Below are 17,861 nucleotides of genomic sequence, written 5' to 3' on the forward strand. Positions count from 1 at the left end.
GGTGCGGTCAGGGACCAGCAGGTGGTGGTGGCTGGGCCCCGCCCACCTTGACTCCCGGCAGCCTCAGCGGCAGGACGGGTCCGCCTCACCTCCCAGCAGCCTCAGCGGCAGAGCGAGCCCGCCTCATCTCCCAGCAGCCTCAGCGCCCCGGGTTGCTTCCCCGCTCCCTTACTGCGTGCGCCTCAGAAGGCGACGCGGTGCCTGGGGCTTGCCCGCTGACCCCAGCCCTCACGGCAGCCCCGCCACCAGGGAGAACCGCGTCCCCCGACGCCCCTGGACGCCCCTGCGGGGACACTGGCCCGGAAGGAGGGGCCTCCGGGTGGCCGCACCCTCCACCGCGGCGCTGCCCCCGAGGGGCTGAGGGCTGAGGGCTGCCGCCTCCCAGGGCGCGCTGTCCCTTTCCAGACCGCGTCGGAGACCGGAGGCTGCAGAGGCGCCGCGTGGAAGACACGCGCAGAGCCGGGCGCTTCTGGGCGAGCTGCCGCCTCGGGCGCGAGGGCCTGAGCAGCAGCGCCTGAGGGGACGCTGCACGCCTGAGGGGACACTGCCCGCCTGAAGGGACAGTGCGCGCCTGAGGGGACAGTGCGCGCCTGAGGGGACGCTGCCCGCCTGAAGGGACAGTGCGCGCCTGAGGGGACAGTGCGCGCCTGAGGGGACGCTGCCCGCCTGAAGGGACGCTGCCCGCCTGAGTGGACGCCGCCCGCCTGAGGGGACACTGCGCGCCTGAGGGGACACTGTGCGTCTGAAGGGACGCTGCCCGCCTGAGGGGACGCTGCCGGGTGCGCCCCGCGGCCAGACCGAGTCCTTCCCGGCGATCGGCGGCCGAAGGCTCGCGTGGCTTCTGATGTGCCCCATCGTCGTGGTCGCGTCACGTGCCGCCGTCGCTGGATGCAGCCGCGGGAGCTCACGTTGGCGCGGGTGGCCGCCCTGCGTCACCGCGAGCCCGTTTCTGAGCCCGAGCCTCGGGCGCGACCCTCCGTCTTCCATCCAGGAGCCCGCCCCGCCGACCGTGGGCTTCTGGCCGTTCTCTAGCTGTTTCCCGGGAAGCCCTGGGACGCGCACCCTCCGGGACGGCGCCCGGTCATCCCTCGCGTCCCGGGCAGCTTTCTGCACGTGGCTGACCACTGACCCCGACAGTATGAGGACGGGCCGCCTAGGCTGGAAACCGCGGTGGGATCGTGGTCCTGTGGAGGCCGGGTCCTACACGGGGCTGCTCCCCCTGGGGTCCCTCGCGCGGCGGAGGACAGTTGTCCCGCGTCGCGAACCCACAGAAGCAGCCTCGGCGGAGACGTCCGTCTCTGCGCTGCACAGCCGCGGCCTCTGGACCTCGGCCGTCTCGGACTGGCCAGCTCCGTCCACCCCGCGTCTTGCGGGGGATCTTCCCGCCCCAGCCCCGTCCCCGATCAGGCCTTCAGATAACCGCAGCCCCGCTGCACGTCTGCAAGGCCACCTCACGGGGATCCCTGAGCCACAGCGACCCAGGCGGGCCGTTCCCAAATCGCTGAGCCGCAGAAAGTGTGGCGCCTGATGGTCACGTTGTCGCTTTGCACCGAGTTTTCTTGCCGCGGGTTACACAGAAGCAGAAACGGGTCCTTGGTGCTTGGGGACCCAGCCGAGGCCACCGCCGGTGCCTGCAGAGCCTCCCGCCCTGTGGCCGGGCTGTGACGATGTCCGTGCCCGGAGAAAGCGCTCTTACGGGGTCCTTCCCATCTGACACCTGAGTAAGTACTTCTCCGTGTGTGTTGTGTCCCTGAGTACCTTTCAGTGCTTCCTGATTCGGAAGCCTCAGAGTGGCGGGAGAGCTCAGAAACGCTCCAGCAAGGTTTTAAGATGCAAGTGACAAAAAACGTACATCCGAATTAAAAAAAAAAAAAAAAGTGAAAGTTAGCTCTAGGACCCACACGTTTTCCCCACCGACGTGATCGGACACTCTGGAAGGGTGCGGTGGGCCGCTGTGTCTGCGCGGACATGGACACTGGTGGAATGGACTGTTCAGTCTCCTTGGTGCTGCTGTAACTGTTTTTATGGGAGGGGGTATTTATTTATCTATTTCTCATCACAGGACATACCCTCCCACATGCCCATCCCCCAGCCGCCCCATCGCTCTCACGCCCCTCCCCTCCAGCGACCCTCCGTTGGTTTCCTGACACTAGGTCTCTAATGGTTTCTCTCCCTCTCCGGTTTCCTCGAGCTTCATTTCCCCCTCCCTGTGCTGGATCAACGGTGACATGTGTTTCCTTTATAGTGGCAAAGATACATTGTTGAAACCCTGCCCAGGAGCCAGAAATGCAGAGATACAGTTAGGTGAAACATTGTGTCTTTTTCATGGGCTGGAGTGAGAGATTGGCAGGTAATAGACATATGGGCGGGGCAGGTGGAGTAGGGAAGCCTCTGTGGGGGCTGGCTGGGGCCCTGGGCATTTACTGACCTGCAGCTGTGTGCACCTTTGTGAGGTGGGAGATAGCAGGGAGTCCTGATGCCTGCTCCATTCTGTTCTGCTTTTGTCCTCATTGTGATCTCTTGGTTGCATTGCATTAAATCACCGCATTATTGAACCCGAATGTGGTTGTAAGGGGCGGGTCAAAGAGCACGCGCTGCGTTGCAACTAGGCACCGAGCCTGTGAGCCTGGACTGGCATCTAACCGAATCCAGTCGCCGTGGCTCAGCCGGCGCATTCATGGAACGCGGTTAAAACAAAAACGAGGTCCTTTCCTACACCAGTGTCACTCCAGGTTTTTACCTTGTACAGTGAGTACGAACTATCTCTTCATCGTGATGATCGATTATTGTTAAAATATCATGAACTGTTGGAGGAAAGTGAAATAAAACCTTTCCCATCATCTCTGAAATGAGAAAGTGTAGAAACGGTGTGTTGCCCCAAAGGGTTTCACACGTACATACACGTGCATGCGTGTGCGTGCACGGTTTTGAAAAGGCAGTGCTTCTGTTCGTCGGCTTCTTTTCCCCTTTCTGTTGATGGATAGCTGTGGTTTCATGTTAACCCGTCATGAACCAAGATTCATTTTCTTAACTTTTGAAGATGCAGAACAAGAATGGTGTTGGGGCACCGGGGTGGCTTTAACCTCTGCCCTGGGCTCAGGTCATGATCCCAGGGTCTTGGGAGCTGCCTACTTGTGATCTCTGTCAAGTAAATAAGTAAAATCTTTTTAAAAAATGGTGTTAAAATCACAGGAAGCGTCACAGAACGCTGGATGTTGGGCACCAGAACTACATGGACATAGCTTTCTCCTTGTCTCATTGCTTAAAACCATACCAGTCAACAAAATGAAAACTCTCTCACTTTCACCTTTTGACTCTGAAAATTAGGTTTTGTTTACAAGATGATCTGTCTGATTCCCTAAAACGGTTTGACAGAAATCAGGAAGAGAAGCCTGCTGAAGGCCCTGCTCAGGGTCTGCCAGGGGATCCGGCCTCACTCCCAGCCTCCTGTTGGGGCCCTGCAGATACGGGTTTTAATAGGGATGTTCCAGATGTTTGCGGAAGTACCCAGAAGACTGCTAGCAGGTTCCCTTGGTGTTCTTTCAGGGAAAGCACAGCGGCCTTTGTTTTGGGAATACATTTACATAAGAGGAAAGACTTGAAGGGGGAGGAGCAAGGCAGTGTGCTTACCAGGGTTTTGATCTCCTTGGGCATCCCGCAGCCTTTTAAGGATGAATTCTTTGCTTACCTCCAGTGGCTCGGACTCTGGTCTGCAGATGGGAATAAGGTAATAGAATGTACTCTCCTCGGCCTTCCCACTCTTCTCCGAACCTGGGCAGCACCTGGGCACCTGCCTGCCTGCAGAAGGAACTGGTTCCTGGGGTAAAGAGAAGAGGGGAAGAGAGAAGAGAAAGGCGTCCCTGTTCACTGCTCCTGAGCTGATCTAATTTTGTTTCTTTGTTGCTCAGGGAGCGCAGGAGTGGTCCCTTTTTTTTTTTTTTTTTTAAGATTTTATTTATTTATTTGATAGAGATCATAAGCAGGCAGAGAGGCAGGCAGAGAGAGAGGAGGAAGCAGGCTCCCTGCTGAGCAGAGAGCCCGATGAGGGGCTTGAGAGGTGCTTGATCCCAGGACCCTGGGACCATGACCTGAGCCGAAAGCAGAGGCTTTAACCCACTGAACCACCCAGGCGCCCCTTCCTTGTGCTTTTTAAGAGCTTGAGAAAGCCAGGCTGTCACTGGGATGGAGAACATATGACGGGTGCCCCCCCCACACACACACACACAACAGCTCATTGCAGGGCAGCCATCAGTGACAGGAGGATCCTGGAGAACCGAGTTCACAGTCTTAGTCTTTAGAATGTTACTGCCTGAGCTCGTTATCTTAAAGAGTGACCTCTGCTTTGCAAGAAGCCTTTGACATCTGCCGCTCATTCAGTTTCTTAGTTGCTGAGGAAGAGTTTGCCACATTAATATGTGTGGCTGTATGTATACATGTGGTGTGGATATGTGTGTACACGTGTGTGCTTAAAAGATAAACTGCGAGATGTTAAAAATTTTAAGGCTTTATTTGTGTAAAATCAGGCATAGCCAAGCTGGAAATAGTTGGGAGAGCTCCCCTGACAGGCACTCAAGGAGACACTTTTTTGAAGAAGAGGCAAGAGCAAAGCAAGGAAACTATTGATTGGCTCCTGCTTCAAGCCTCGTTGGCTGCTTGCAATTGGTTGTTCTTGGTTTTGATTTTTGTAACTGAGGTATTTGTAGGCTGAGATTTTGTTTCGCTTACTCAGGCTGTAAAGCCATCTGAGCCACCGCAGTCTAAGAGTTTCGTTGTTTAATTTAACAGTGGGCCCGTGTGTGTTCGCGCAGGCGCCTGTGTGTGCATGTGTGTACTTGTGTGATCGCATGCGTGTATATAGCTGTGCAGCACACATATATATGAGTGGGCCCCTGTGTGCGTGTACGTGTGTGCATGTGTGTGTACTTGAGTGATCGCATGTATGTACATAGCTGTGCAGCACACACGTATATGAGTGGGCCCCTGTGTGTGTGTACGTGCGTGCATGTGTGTGTACTTGTGAGATCGCATGCGTGTACATAGCTGTGCAGCACACATGTATATGCATACTCATGGTGATGTGTATGCATGTGCGTGCACACAAGTGTGCGTGGATCTGTGTTTGTGTGATTATGTTTAGTCACGATACATAATCTGTGGTAATCTCTCTTGTGCTTTGGTTTTTGTTTCTTTTCCTACTGTGGCGCTTTTCGCTATAATGTTTCTATGTAACCAGAAAGGATTTTGAGTCTCCAGATCCGAGATTGCCAGATTGCCGCTTCACAGTTAATGGGTCCAGAGGAGCATACTGGTTGTGGAGGAGACGTTATTTGAACCTAACTCTATAGAACAGGAGTAGCAATTCTGAGAGCACTCCTGTTCCTGCTCTGGGTGGGAGGTGTCTGTTGCCTGGCGAGCAGGGAGTAGGGCTGAGCTAACAGATGTCCAGGGCTCCTGGGAAGAGCAGCCACAGAAGCCTGTTCCAGGCTTCTGGGAAGGGCAGCCGCTTCTAGCATGGAGGTGCTCCTGGGCCGCTGTGTCTCCAGGTCCTCAGGTCTCGGACTGCTGTTCAGATGGTGGGAACAGCAACACATTCGTGCATGGGGCAAAGCATACCGGCTCCACACCACCACCATCTTTGTGGTCTGTAAAGAAAGACCAGCTGATGCTTTAAGATACTGTTCTCTTTTTCCTTTGCTTCCTTTCCTTTCCTTTTTCTTTCTCTCTTCTTTCTTGCCTCATTCTTTCTGTCTTTCTCTCCTTTCTCTCTCTCTCCCTCCCTTCTTCTACCTCTGTCCTTTCTCTCTCTCTGGCCTTTAAAAAATAACCAGATGCTAATAAATCCCTGTTCTTCTAGGCAGCCCTCAAACGATCAGGTGAATTGTGGTACAGTATTTACCTTAATGCATAACCATGTTTTTCCTGCAGATGTAACATTTAGTCCTTAAGCTTTTCTCAGATTTCTTCCCATACTTTTTTTTTTCAAATTTTTACTAAGTTTTTCTCTTAAACCTAAAAGAATAATACTCTCTCTACTTCTGCTTCGCATCATCTGAACCAAGGAGACTCTAAACTATGTATCTAGCAGGGAGAGAGCCATGGAAACGCAGCAGTGGCTGATTTGAGTGCCTTAAGGAATTACAGTCCACTGAGGTCAATTTATTGCTCGTATATATGAGTCATAGGACAAGCTGGTAAAATGAGAACAGAAGCCTCCACATTTCTTGGATGCTTCATACACCAGGCAGTCTCAGTGCTCTGCTTGCCCCCTCACACTTTCTTCTTCGCCCCCGTGATGTCCTTACTGGGCTTTTCTCCATTTCCTTCCTGGCCCTGCCTTGATGTCCTCACTAAGGTTCTCTCCATTCACTGAACCTCGGAGAAGTTAAGAGACTTGCTCCAGGACACACGGTAACCCAGGAGCTGTGATTCTAACCTAGACAGCTTCCCTCCCATCTGCATCTCAGATGTGTGGTCATCAGACAGGTACTAACGAAAATGTGTAGCAGCAAAACACCAGAGACCAGAATCAAAAGGTAGCATATAAGGGTGATGAGCTTGTGATGAGTCTTGAAGACCTTCCCTGTGCCGGATTTAATTAAATGCTGGTTCTGGAAAGATGGGAAGGGGAGGGGAGGTTGTTAGAAACGTGCATCGAATCTGGTGGGGCTGCCCTCTGTGTTTGAAGAGCCCTCTCTAGGCCTTGCTGATTCCTTTGGGCTGAAGTTGGGATCTGGGGCTCGAAGGGGAATGCTGCGCCCCTTGCAGACCTGAGGCCTCTTTCTCTCCTCCCAGGCTGGGGGATCCCATTCTGGGACCACAGAGCTGAGCAAGAGGAAGAACTTACGTACCCACACTTGAGTGAAGGACGTGCAGTAGAGTGTCTGGATTGCCCGTTCATTTGATGCTCAGTGTGTCACGTCTCCGCTGTCAGGGTAAAAGTCTTGCAGTTTACTGCAGGTCAAGTCGGGATTATAATTATTCATGATCAGCACCTTGTTTTGAGAGTCCAGACTTAAGAAGATTTTGCAGGTGAACATTTTGAATTCTACTCTAAACTCTAGACATTCCTACTCTTCTCCAGCATGTGTCACCTCCCTGCCTGCCTCCCCCACTCCCCCATTTGGTAAGCTCCTCAGCTGTTCTGTCTGCGTTAGCTGCACAACCAGGAGGCCAGAAATCGGGCTGCTGTGCTCCCTCTCTCATCCCAGGGCTGCTCGCTTGCTTTAGTTACAGCAGTGGCCTCAGGTGATTTAATGCAGGGCACCTCATACTCCCCGGTGTGTTGAGTTCAGCATGACCCAAAGCTGCTGACATTCTGTGAGTTCTCTTACGCTGTTCCACAGTCTAGTGGATTTCATGATTAGAAAATAATTTCATTCTCTAAAGCATTTTAAATACCCTGCTACACTGGGAGAACATTGTTTCAGTTGCTGCTGCCTCCCAGCTGAGACTTAAGAAAACAAAAGAAACAATTTCACATGATAATATTAGCAAATGCCTCTTCTATAAGCCCTGTCTTCACGCCCTTTGAATTGCATTATCTCCTCTCCGTATTGTTGACTTACTGCATAAAGAATTCTGCTGTACAAAGCTGGGAAAATTATTTCACACTTGCTTTGATCAGAAATCTGTTGAGGTGGTTAAGCCGTTCAGTATATTCAAATGTGGTTAGCTTTGGGAAGAGTAGGGAAAGATAATCAAATTGTTAGCATAAATCAAGAGGACTGAGTGCTATCTTGAATATTTTCAGGTGGATTTAAACGGTAATTTAAATTTAAGAAGGTCAGAGATGCCAGGAATCTCAGACATGCCCGCTGTTCATTATTTCAGCAGTATTCCAGTGTCACGTCTCGTATGCGTCATCTGACATCTAGACGCTGTAAACCCCAAATGAGGTCACCATGACAACCTTCTGTGCCCATTAATTCATTGTTATGAGTTAACTTGGATTAGGGTCTTGGCTAAATTACAAAATGTTTGATCTTTGTTTTACCTGCCTACCATTTGGTAGCTGTTGGCATTACTTCCAGTTTCTGAATTTTAGCAGCAAATGTTGCCTTTTTTTCCTCTTCCTTCTTGAAAGGAGTAATCACTTTATAACAGAATTTATAACTACTTAATAGGAGTTGGCTCATGACTTTACAGGGGATGAGTTGTAATAGTGTATTTACTTAATAATAATAAATTTGGGGGGCACCTTGAAGCTTTGAGGATTTTATTTGCTGTTTATATCAAGTGATTGCCCATTGATGTAGGCATTGTGGAAACTTGCAAAACTGAGAGATTAGTCTTTGGTAGACCTCTTGTAAATAGTGGCCAGAGGATCAAAAATGACCTAACTGTTCATGAAAAGTATGTGGCCTCATCCAGTTATAGCCGCTTACCAAGAACAACAAAAGTTGTCTAAACCATGGTAATCTGACTAATTCGCTGGGGAAGTTGAGTTGCCAAGCAGGCTGGGGACACTGTAGCGTGCCTGCGGGGGTGGTAATGGAGCTGCTGCAGAAGCAAGCCCGGGGGTCTGGCCAGCTCGGAGGGGTCTGCTGGGCAGGCTGTTGGTTAGACGCAGGAAGGAAAAATGTGATAAATTACGGAACTTTAGCAGATGTAAGTGTGTCTGTATAGTCTTTATTAGTTGCACTATTGCTCAGTTTGGTTATGTCAATTATACATAAGAGTAAATGAGAAACAAAGTTGAGTTTAGGAATTAGAGTCTGGATGTGAGGAACATTGAAGAAGAGAGTAGATAGTTTGTTTGGGTGGAGGGAAAGGACCCACCGATCAGAAAATGTTGGATAGAACCAGTAGGTCTCTGTATAGTGGTGGGGAAGGAGAGGGAAATAAGTGGATTCATGGCCTTTTATCCTAGGGTAGAGAAAGTGCTGGAAAGATGGGCAACTAGTGGGGATTATTTCGGGCTTTGAATTCAGACCGACTTGAGTAATGCTGGCTTTGACTTTGTTATGGCAGCCCTAGGAAGCTTATGTAGGGTGTGTATAAAATAGTGAGATAAATTACCGGCAAGGGAAGTCGTTTTGAATCCCAGCTGCTATAGTTGGGACCAGTGGTGTTTATAAATAAAATGTAGAAAATAGTCATGGAGGACAGCACTTGGAAGAAATGGTGGGAAATCTTCCAGATCATTCACTGGCCTGAGCATTTCTTTTTCTGCTTAAACCTTTTGAGGCTTAGCAAACTCTTTTCCAGTTCGTGCGTCAAAAAGCAGAGGTGGCTTCCTGCCCTCCCTGTGCAGTGTGTCTGCTCTGTATTCCGAGCTTCCTGTGTAGTCCAGATTGATGATAAGAACAGCAAAAGCAAGGGAAGTAGAGGAAGAATTGCCAACCTGTTACTTGGTTTCGGCAGATACACTGAAAAGCTTGGACGGAACATACTGCATCCTGCGAAGTGAAAACATTGTGTATTTGACAACAGTTTTTGACAGCAGAAAGTAGCCAGCTTGGCTTCGACCAGGGGTTGGTAAACTTTTACTGTAAAGGGCCAGATAGTAAATATTTTCAGCTTTGTGAGCCATACAGTCTGTTGTAAGGTTTCAACTCTGCTGTTGTAGTATGAAAGCAGCTATCGACGACATCTAAACAGATGAACGTGGCTGTGTTCCTGTACAACTCCATGGATGGACAGTGAAATTTCCATTTCATTTAATTTTAATGGGACTTGATGTTTTATGGTTCTTTTGATTTTGTTCAGCCATTTGAAAATGTAAAAGCCATTTTTAGCTTTTGGACCACACCAACCCAGGTAGTTAACAGGATGTTTCTGTGGGCTGTAGTTCGCTAACCCCTAGCATTAAGGACTATGCTGGGAGAAGCAGGACATTAAAAGACAAAGTGGGTCTGAATCGAGATCAAATCAGGCATACTTGCCTGGGCACTCAGAGCTAAAGTTTTCTCTTTTTGTCATTGATGGCATTGGCAGCTAACACTGCATCTGTAGAGTAGTTAATTCCAACTCATCATATATTTCCTAGTGTGCATTTCACTGGTTTTAGTTTATCCCCCCAACCTGATTAGTGTTATAATTCAAGCCCAGAGTTGAGAGGATGGTGGTAGTTCTAAAGATATTCCTTAACTGGGTCAAACCATTTCATAAAAGGTCTTTACTCCATGAGCGTTTTCTACACGATCTACCTGTCTTTGTGGTCCCTAGCTGGTAGTCTGTGGCAGAGGCTCGCTGTACCTGTTTTCCTCCTGAGCGCTCCGCTAGGCCACATTTCCTAGTTTCCCTGGCATGCGCCTGGAATGGCCATGTGCCTGACTTCTGCCTGGTGGGATGTGGCTGCAGTGGCATACGTCACCTGCAGTCCTAGCCCCCCAACACCTTCATGTGCAAGGCTCCATGCCCTCTCTTTTTCCCTTGGTGTATCTGGAAGGTGAGTTCTTTATAGCCCCAGACCACCCAGATGAACACATGTTGGGCTTGTGAAGATAGGATATAACGTGACAAAATGGTGCCCATGGAGAAACCATTCCTGTTTTAATGACCATTCATGTGCACTTGGTCTTGTATGTGTCTGGTCATCCAAAATCATGGCCTCACTCCACCCTCTGGCTCATTCCTCATGGTCGCCGTCTAGGACCTTCCTGAGCCAGCACATGTAGAGGGCTGTGCCCCAGTTCTCATCTGCTAGTTGATCATCTCTCTTCTACACTGGGTTCAGTCTTCGAGAGCCATTCATGGTGTTCAGATGAAGAGTCTGCGTCTCTTTGAGGTTTCAAGTTAATGGATGACTATAGTGGAAAAATTATGTTTAAACATGTAAAAGTGGATGGTGGATACATGTTTCTGTGAGCTAAAGGGAACGGTGGGGGCAGGTGAAGAATGTGAGCTTGTTCAAGAATGAGTTCGTAATGTACCCTAAGGATAGCTCCGTGTTAGCCTGGGGCTTAAGAGGGTGGGTAGGCTGCCTGTGATGGGTCAGGAATTAATTTGGGACATATAGACGCGTTGCTATGATTCGGTAATTTTTAAGGCTATGTTATGTACTAGTAAAATATATTAGTGACCGTACAGATTGTATATGTATTCTGTAATATATATTACATATAGTTGTCAAATATAACAAATGTTACATAAAATATAGATATAATTTATACCACATAAAGTATAATTATATTCTATAATATGTAATGTATATTACATATAATGTACATATAATGTATATGACCGTTAACATATATTTATGTTAAAATTAATATTAATAGAATTCTATATTTGTTACATGCAGTAAAATAGTCATATTATTGTTATAATTGTAGAATTTTAACAAATGTGAGCTTAGATTTATAATTTGTATATAAATATTATATAATGTTACATAATCATATGTAATATAATTTCATAATATAGATATGTATACATATAATTTCATGATGTATGTATACATATAGACATACACATGATTATTGCATCTGTTCTCCTGAAGCAGGCACTGAGTTTTGTTTTGTTTTTTTTCTCCAGATGTAGCTCTTTGTTTTTCCCAGATGCCAGTTGATTTACTTACTTCCTGATATAAGGAACATCAGATTGTGGGTAATCTTGAGTGTCAGATCACGCGATTGGAGAGCAGCTAAGCATGTGTCTCACTCTATGCACCTGACACTACGCACAAAGCATTCAGAGTCTCTGCCATCAAAAGTAGCCCCAAGGGTCATTTAATGCAATAATCCAGTTGCACACTCCCACATTTCTGGGTTTGCATCTGCACACGTAACAGTGCTGTGATCCGCTTGTCAGAACGCGCAGAGCCTCCCGGGAGAAGGGCATGGGGTAATTACCATGAGCGGAAACTCCTACAGGGCAGCACTCATACCTAATTGTAGCATTGCTTCATGTTCTGGGTTCTCTACCAGACTTGCCTTTCTTACTGCTTTTTCCATGTCAACACGGAAATGCCATCCTTCTGCTAGCGAGGGCTCCGAAACCTTCTGTTTGTCTTTCTCTTCAGCCTGCCCCAATCCATTAACTCTGCCTGTGAGAACTGTGAGTAAGAGATGGCCTGAAGTAGCACTGACTGGTCTGTGTATCAGTGGGCAAGGCAGAGGAAGGAGAAAGAACCACTTCCAGGGAGAAGAAACTCTTGGTTGGTTGGTCAAGATGAGTTTAGAAAATCCTGTGCAGGTCCCTAGGTTGTGTAGCTCTGCTTGACAGAGTCTTGCCCTCTGTAGGGTCCGGTGAGAGGGTGGTGTGCAGCACAGAACGGTCTTAGGTGGCGTGGAGGGAGGGCAGGAGCCGGGTGCTGCCAGGTTCGTGAAGACATCTTTTGGAGGACATAGCGGCCTTTTTGTTGAATGCAAAAATAATACAACTTTTGAATAATATTCCATTGCATATCTATACCACATCTTCTTTATTCATTCATCAGTCCAGGGACACTTGGGCTGCTTCCATCATTTGGGTATCAAAAAACAATGAAATCTTGCCATCTGTAACAACATGGGTGGATCTCAAGGGTTTAATGCTAAGGGAAATAAGTCAGTGAGAAAGAACAATACCATATTATTTCACTTACATGTGGAATTTAAGAACCAAATGAAAAAAGGGGGAAAAAGAGAGAAAGAGACAACCAAGAAATAGACTCTTAATGCACTGATGGTCGCCCAAGGGGAGGTGGGTGTGGGGATGGGTGCAAATAGGTGACAGGGATGAACCCCAGGTGTCATATGGAAGTGTTGAATCACTGTGTTGTACACCTGAAACTAATACAACACTTTATGTTTACTGCACTGCAATTAAAATGAAAACATAGTAAAAAAAAAAATAGCACAATGTCAAGGAGGGGGCTGTGGACAGTGGGGATGCATGGAGATTATGCTAAAAGGCAGATTTTGATCCTCTAGTTCTGGGTGGTGCTGAGATCCTGCATTTCTAAGAAGTTCTCGGGTGATGCTGATGCTACTGGTCTCCGCAGGCTGTATTTTCAGTAGCCTGGGACTGTATCTTCATATCATTTTCTTTACCTGGTAAAATTTCAAATCCCTGTGCTTTAATCCACCTATAATGGTTCACCAGTGCATCTTAATTTCTGTTCCCTTTATTTGATTTGGGGTAGATAAATTGCAACTATTTTTGCTTTCGGGTGTTAGGTCCATAGGGTAGGGAATCTTCCCCCCCTTAAAACCACTTACTCTTAGAATCCTTTGAGAGGCTTTTAAGAAGGTGACACAGTGTGGGCTGAATGGTTTCTCCCAAAAAAGAAAACATAAGGGATACCTGGGTGGCTCAGTGGATTAAAGCCTCTGCCTTTGGCTCAGGTCATGATCCCAGGGTCCTGGGATCGAGCCCCGCATTGGGCTCTCTGCTGAGCAGAGAGCCTGTTTCCCTTCCTCTCTCTCTGGCTGCCTCTCTGCCTACCTGTGATCTCTGTCAGATAAATAAATTTAAAAAAAATCTTAAAAAACCCCCAGAAAACATAAATTCTCTTAGGACAGAGATAATGTAGCAAAACCTGTGTCATACCTTTTAAATCATGAACTAAAAAAAAGTGAGGTAAAATTCACATAAACAGTTCATTGGGGTGTAGTATATTCAGCAGGTTGGACAATCAGCTGCTCTGTCTAGTTCCAGAACATTTCATCACTCCAACATTAGATGCTATGACTCCGTCTTTTCCCTTCCCCCCAGCTGTGGCAACTACCAGCCTCCTTTTTGTCTCCGTGGGCTGGCATCTTCTGGGTCTTGCCTGTCAGTGGGACCACACAGTATTTATCCTTGTGTGTCTGGTTCCTGTCACTGAGCATCTCTCCCTGAGCATCCAGGTTTGTCCACACGGTAGCACGTTATCAATATTTTGTTTGTTTCTGGGGCTGGGTAATAGTGCATGGAATATATCCTGTGTGGTTTGTGTATCCACTCATGCTTTATCGACATTTGGGTTGTGCCCACCTTTTGGCTCTTGTGAATCATGCTGCCATCAACATCTGTGTGAGCCCTGCCTGTGTGTTTGTGTAGTTCAGGGCGTGATTCTTCCTGAAAGATACAAGATGATTTTGAAGTGAGTGATTGGAAGGGGATTCCTCAAAGGTTTGCCACTCTGATATTCAAATTCAAAAATGAAACAAAGTTATTTTCTAAAGCTGACTTTAGGGATTCTAAATTGTTACAAATGATAAATGATCTACTGTGAGAGAAGCTCTTTCGCTGTTTATTCAGGAACCCTGGGGTTTCTAGGAACAAAGGGAACTGCCAGCACAGCCATGTGTAGTGTCAGGTCACAGGGGATCAAGAGTGATTTCTTCTCAGGATCTCTTTGAAGATGCACCAGGCTTCAGAGACAAACCTCTGTGCCCCACAGTGGAGCTGTCTGCCTTCCTGCAAAGGACAGAGTTTGGAAATTCTCCCTATTATCCTAACGGTATTAGAAGTCAGAATCACATGGAAGGTCAACCTACTGAAATGGAACATAAGTATACATTCATCCTTTCTGGGACCCAGAGGGCTTTCAGACTTTCCTGGAAATAAGTTGGAAAGAGAAGTGTGTGTGTGTGTGTGTGTGTGTGTGTGTGTGCGCGTGCATGTGTGTGGCCGTCATACTGTTTTCCTCCAAACCACAGGGCTTTTCTGTAGTAAGAGATCATCAGAGCATACCGAAGCTAAAGTCTGAAAGCATGAGCGTGCCAGTTGCTGATCACTCCGTGCTGAAAGCTGTGATGGTTTCTCCTTGGGCAGCTGCACAGCGTCTCTTCCCCTCTGTCCTGGAATTGGCCCCATGAGGCAGGGCTTGTTGGGCTGGGCTGCAGGACAGCAAGTGCCCCTCAGCTGCTGTGGTGACAGGCAGTGCTTGGGTGGGTGGGAGGGGGTCAGATGCCAAACTTCTGCCAGGATGTGCCGAGATTGGTCCAGAATGGCTTGTCAGCAAATGGCACAGGAAGTGATTTGGGGGGAGATGAAAACGTGGAGCCCGGATGAGTCAGAGAACCAGGGAACTTGACACTGGTGGGACAGGAGGCTGAGCTTGCATGCGGAGGTCCTGCAACGAAGCTGGCTCTGCTTCATGGCTGCTGCATTTTCCTTGGTGGGAGGCCCCTGGAGAGGAGCTGGGCTGCTGAACATCCAGAGCATGGAAAATGCTCGCTTATGGCACAGAAGCCTTCAGGGGAGATTTGACTAAAAAGGAAGGTTGACTGTGCCTCTGGGGAAGAAGCCACATCAAGATATTTGTGTACCATATTAAGCATTGCATGTCTCCAGTCTAGAGAGACCTGGGGAAGCCGTATAAAGCAAGATGCAGTCTTGTTTTTCTTGATTTTATAACTTGGGGTCACCATACTTCTGTAATGGAGAGCTTTGAAGTCAGGAGTGATGGTTACAATAAAAATCAAGGATGATTTAAGTTCCTATTGATGCTAGGAACGGTTACATTATGTGTAGGAAGGGTACAAGATTGGCGCACTCTCTCTCTCTTTTTTTTAAGATTTTATTTATTTATTTGACAGAGATCACAAGTAGGCAGAGAGGTAGGCAAGAGATAGGGGGAAGCAGGCTCCCCACTGAGCAGAGAGCCCGATGCGGGGCTCGATCCCAGGATCCTGAGATCATGACCTGAGCCGAAGGCAGAGGCTCAATCCACTGAGCCACCCAGGCACCCCATGGTTGGCTCTCTTAATTTCAAGGTTGCATGCCTAAACATAACCTCCTCCTTCATCAGACATGGTCCTTCTGCTTCGGAGGACTTCTTCATTTCTTGCCTCCTTAATGAGTTCATAGCTGTCCGTTGCATTGCTTTGTGGTATTCTTTGTTGTTCTTAACTTTACCTTGTCATACCAATGAAAGACACTGTGGGCTTCTTGATATAAATCTGATATTGTCACCAGTCATCAGTTGTATTTTTCATCTGTCTTATGGCTCAAACTCTAAATAACATGGCCAACTCTTCTAGAAGGCCATGAACCCAAGCAACAAGGATGGTTAAACCCTGACTGGCTTGGACACTCACTTTGTAAGGTGGTGGGGGAGGGGGAACTGGATCCCATAGAAAGAACATGAGGACAGAGACAACTTCAAATATTAAAAACAAAAAAAAAACCCCACCCAAAACACTTTATAAAATTGCGGGAGTAAGAGATTCAACTATGGAAAGCCTAGCTGGAATTTCTCAAAGACTTACGGCTTTTATAAAGGTGGGATTTTATAAAGGTGGGAAGTGAAGCCACTGTCCAAACTCTGATAATCCAAGGAATAAACTGATCTTAAATAAGTAAGCAGAACAACCGAAGCATATGTTTGTGTTTGTGGTACATGTATATACATGTATATTTGTATATAAGTATACGTATGTATACGTATACTTGGTAATACATATGTAAAGATATATACATATATATCCACAAATGAATAATAAATGTCTCCACATTTGAGTGCAGTATTATAACCAATTTTTCAGCACATTGTACTAGAGTAGAATGCTTGACATCCTAATCCTTCTAAATATTTACACTTACTATTACAGTTATAATTTTTCTTGACTATATTTCAAAAAAAGTATAAATTCACTCAGCCCAGCTTATGTAATAATAATTACGTGTCAGAAATAAAAACAGGATTTTAAAGTAACTTTGTCATGGGAAAGCTTTGCTTTGCCTTAGTGGAAAATTTCAGCCTTCACATTTAATGGTGTTTATCATGGTGTTTTTTTTTTTTTTTTGTCTTCATTGCTGTTGACCTGGCCTAGCTAGGTCTGCTAGGCAGTGGAGAGATGGCTTGCTGTCTCAGATTTACAGTCTGATTTGCTCAGCAGTCCTTTAAGCCTGTGGGGTGCAGGGAGAGAGTTGAATGGTTGAAAACTTCAGGCTTCTGCTGTTTACTTTTAGCTGAAGTTGGAAACATTTCAGAGTAAGGAGATACAGATGCATGACAGCTCCTACAGAGATACGAAGACCCATGATATAGTCTCTCTTCTACAAGGAGCTTGCAGTCAAGGTGAGGCATTTGCAACAGAAATGCATGAACCATGCATCTGAGAATTCAAAGCAGTGAATTAGGGGAATAGCTTTTAAGCACCAGGAAGTTGTTTTGGGCAGGGCAGGTGACCCTCCAGGCTGGATGGCATAGGATACAAGGTGCAGTGTGAAACACCGCAGATTTTGCAAGACAGGCAAGACAAGGTAGGGCACTGCAGGCAGAGAGAAGCAGGAAAAGTGTGGCATGACTGTCTTCCCACCCAGCACTTCAAAGATCGGTGATATCTATAAATTCCAAGAACTTGCTAAGACCTCTTTAGTATCAAAGGAATCCTAGGTGTATCCTGTCTCGCTTTGACATTTTTCCTCCAATTATGCTCATGTTGTTGTCATGTGAGCTTGTATTGTCATGGAAACACCTGTTGGTAACACTCACTGGAGAATACAGCTATCCTAAAAACTCATGGTTTCAGGTCCATAGTCATCGTTGTAAGGGGTGCGGTCCCTTTCCATTTGGATATCCAAATAGGGCTATTTTTATTAATCTGTTGATTTGTCCTGCTGAGTCCTTCTGCAGTGCAAAGACCAAGAACTGAGGGAAAGAAATCATGGATGTTTTTCTTAGAAAGTGTCATTATTTGAGTGAACTTCGTAACTGCATTAGACTCCTCTCAGCCACATTGATCCGTTGCTTCCTTCAGTCGGCCAGTAGGTGTTTTCTGGAGTGTTCACTGTGAGCTCAGTTTTATGGGGTTACAGAGCTGTGGCCTGAGGGAACTTCCGTTGTGGTCAGGAAGACAGATGGTAGCCATAACCCAAGTCATTCAGTGCTGCAGGGCAGTCAGGAGGCAGAGAGCTGAAACGGAGAGAATCACGGGGTGGTGGGTGGGAGAGGTCTCCTCAGAGGACAGATCTTTGAACTGACCCTTGAAGGATTTTAACAG

The 17,861-nt window shown here is 47.3% G+C and overlaps 1 protein-coding gene across 1 annotated transcript in view; it reads left to right on the forward strand.

The window, feature by feature from the left end:
- The first annotated feature begins 735 nt into the window (after nucleotides 1-735).
- Nucleotides 736-17,861, forward strand: part of LOC132007388 (uncharacterized) — a 49,180-nt gene continuing 32,054 nt past the window's right edge. The window contains exon 1 of the mRNA XM_059385531.1: nucleotides 736-1,721. Coding sequence (XP_059241514.1) covers nucleotides 845-1,528 — 684 coding nt within the window. The 5' untranslated portion in view covers nucleotides 736-844 and the 3' untranslated portion in view covers nucleotides 1,529-1,721. The remainder of the gene's footprint in view (nucleotides 1,722-17,861) is intronic.

The sequence above is a fragment of the Mustela nigripes genome, chromosome X (assembly GCF_022355385.1).
Source record: "Mustela nigripes isolate SB6536 chromosome X, MUSNIG.SB6536, whole genome shotgun sequence".
Taxonomy (NCBI): domain Eukaryota; kingdom Metazoa; phylum Chordata; class Mammalia; order Carnivora; family Mustelidae; genus Mustela; species Mustela nigripes.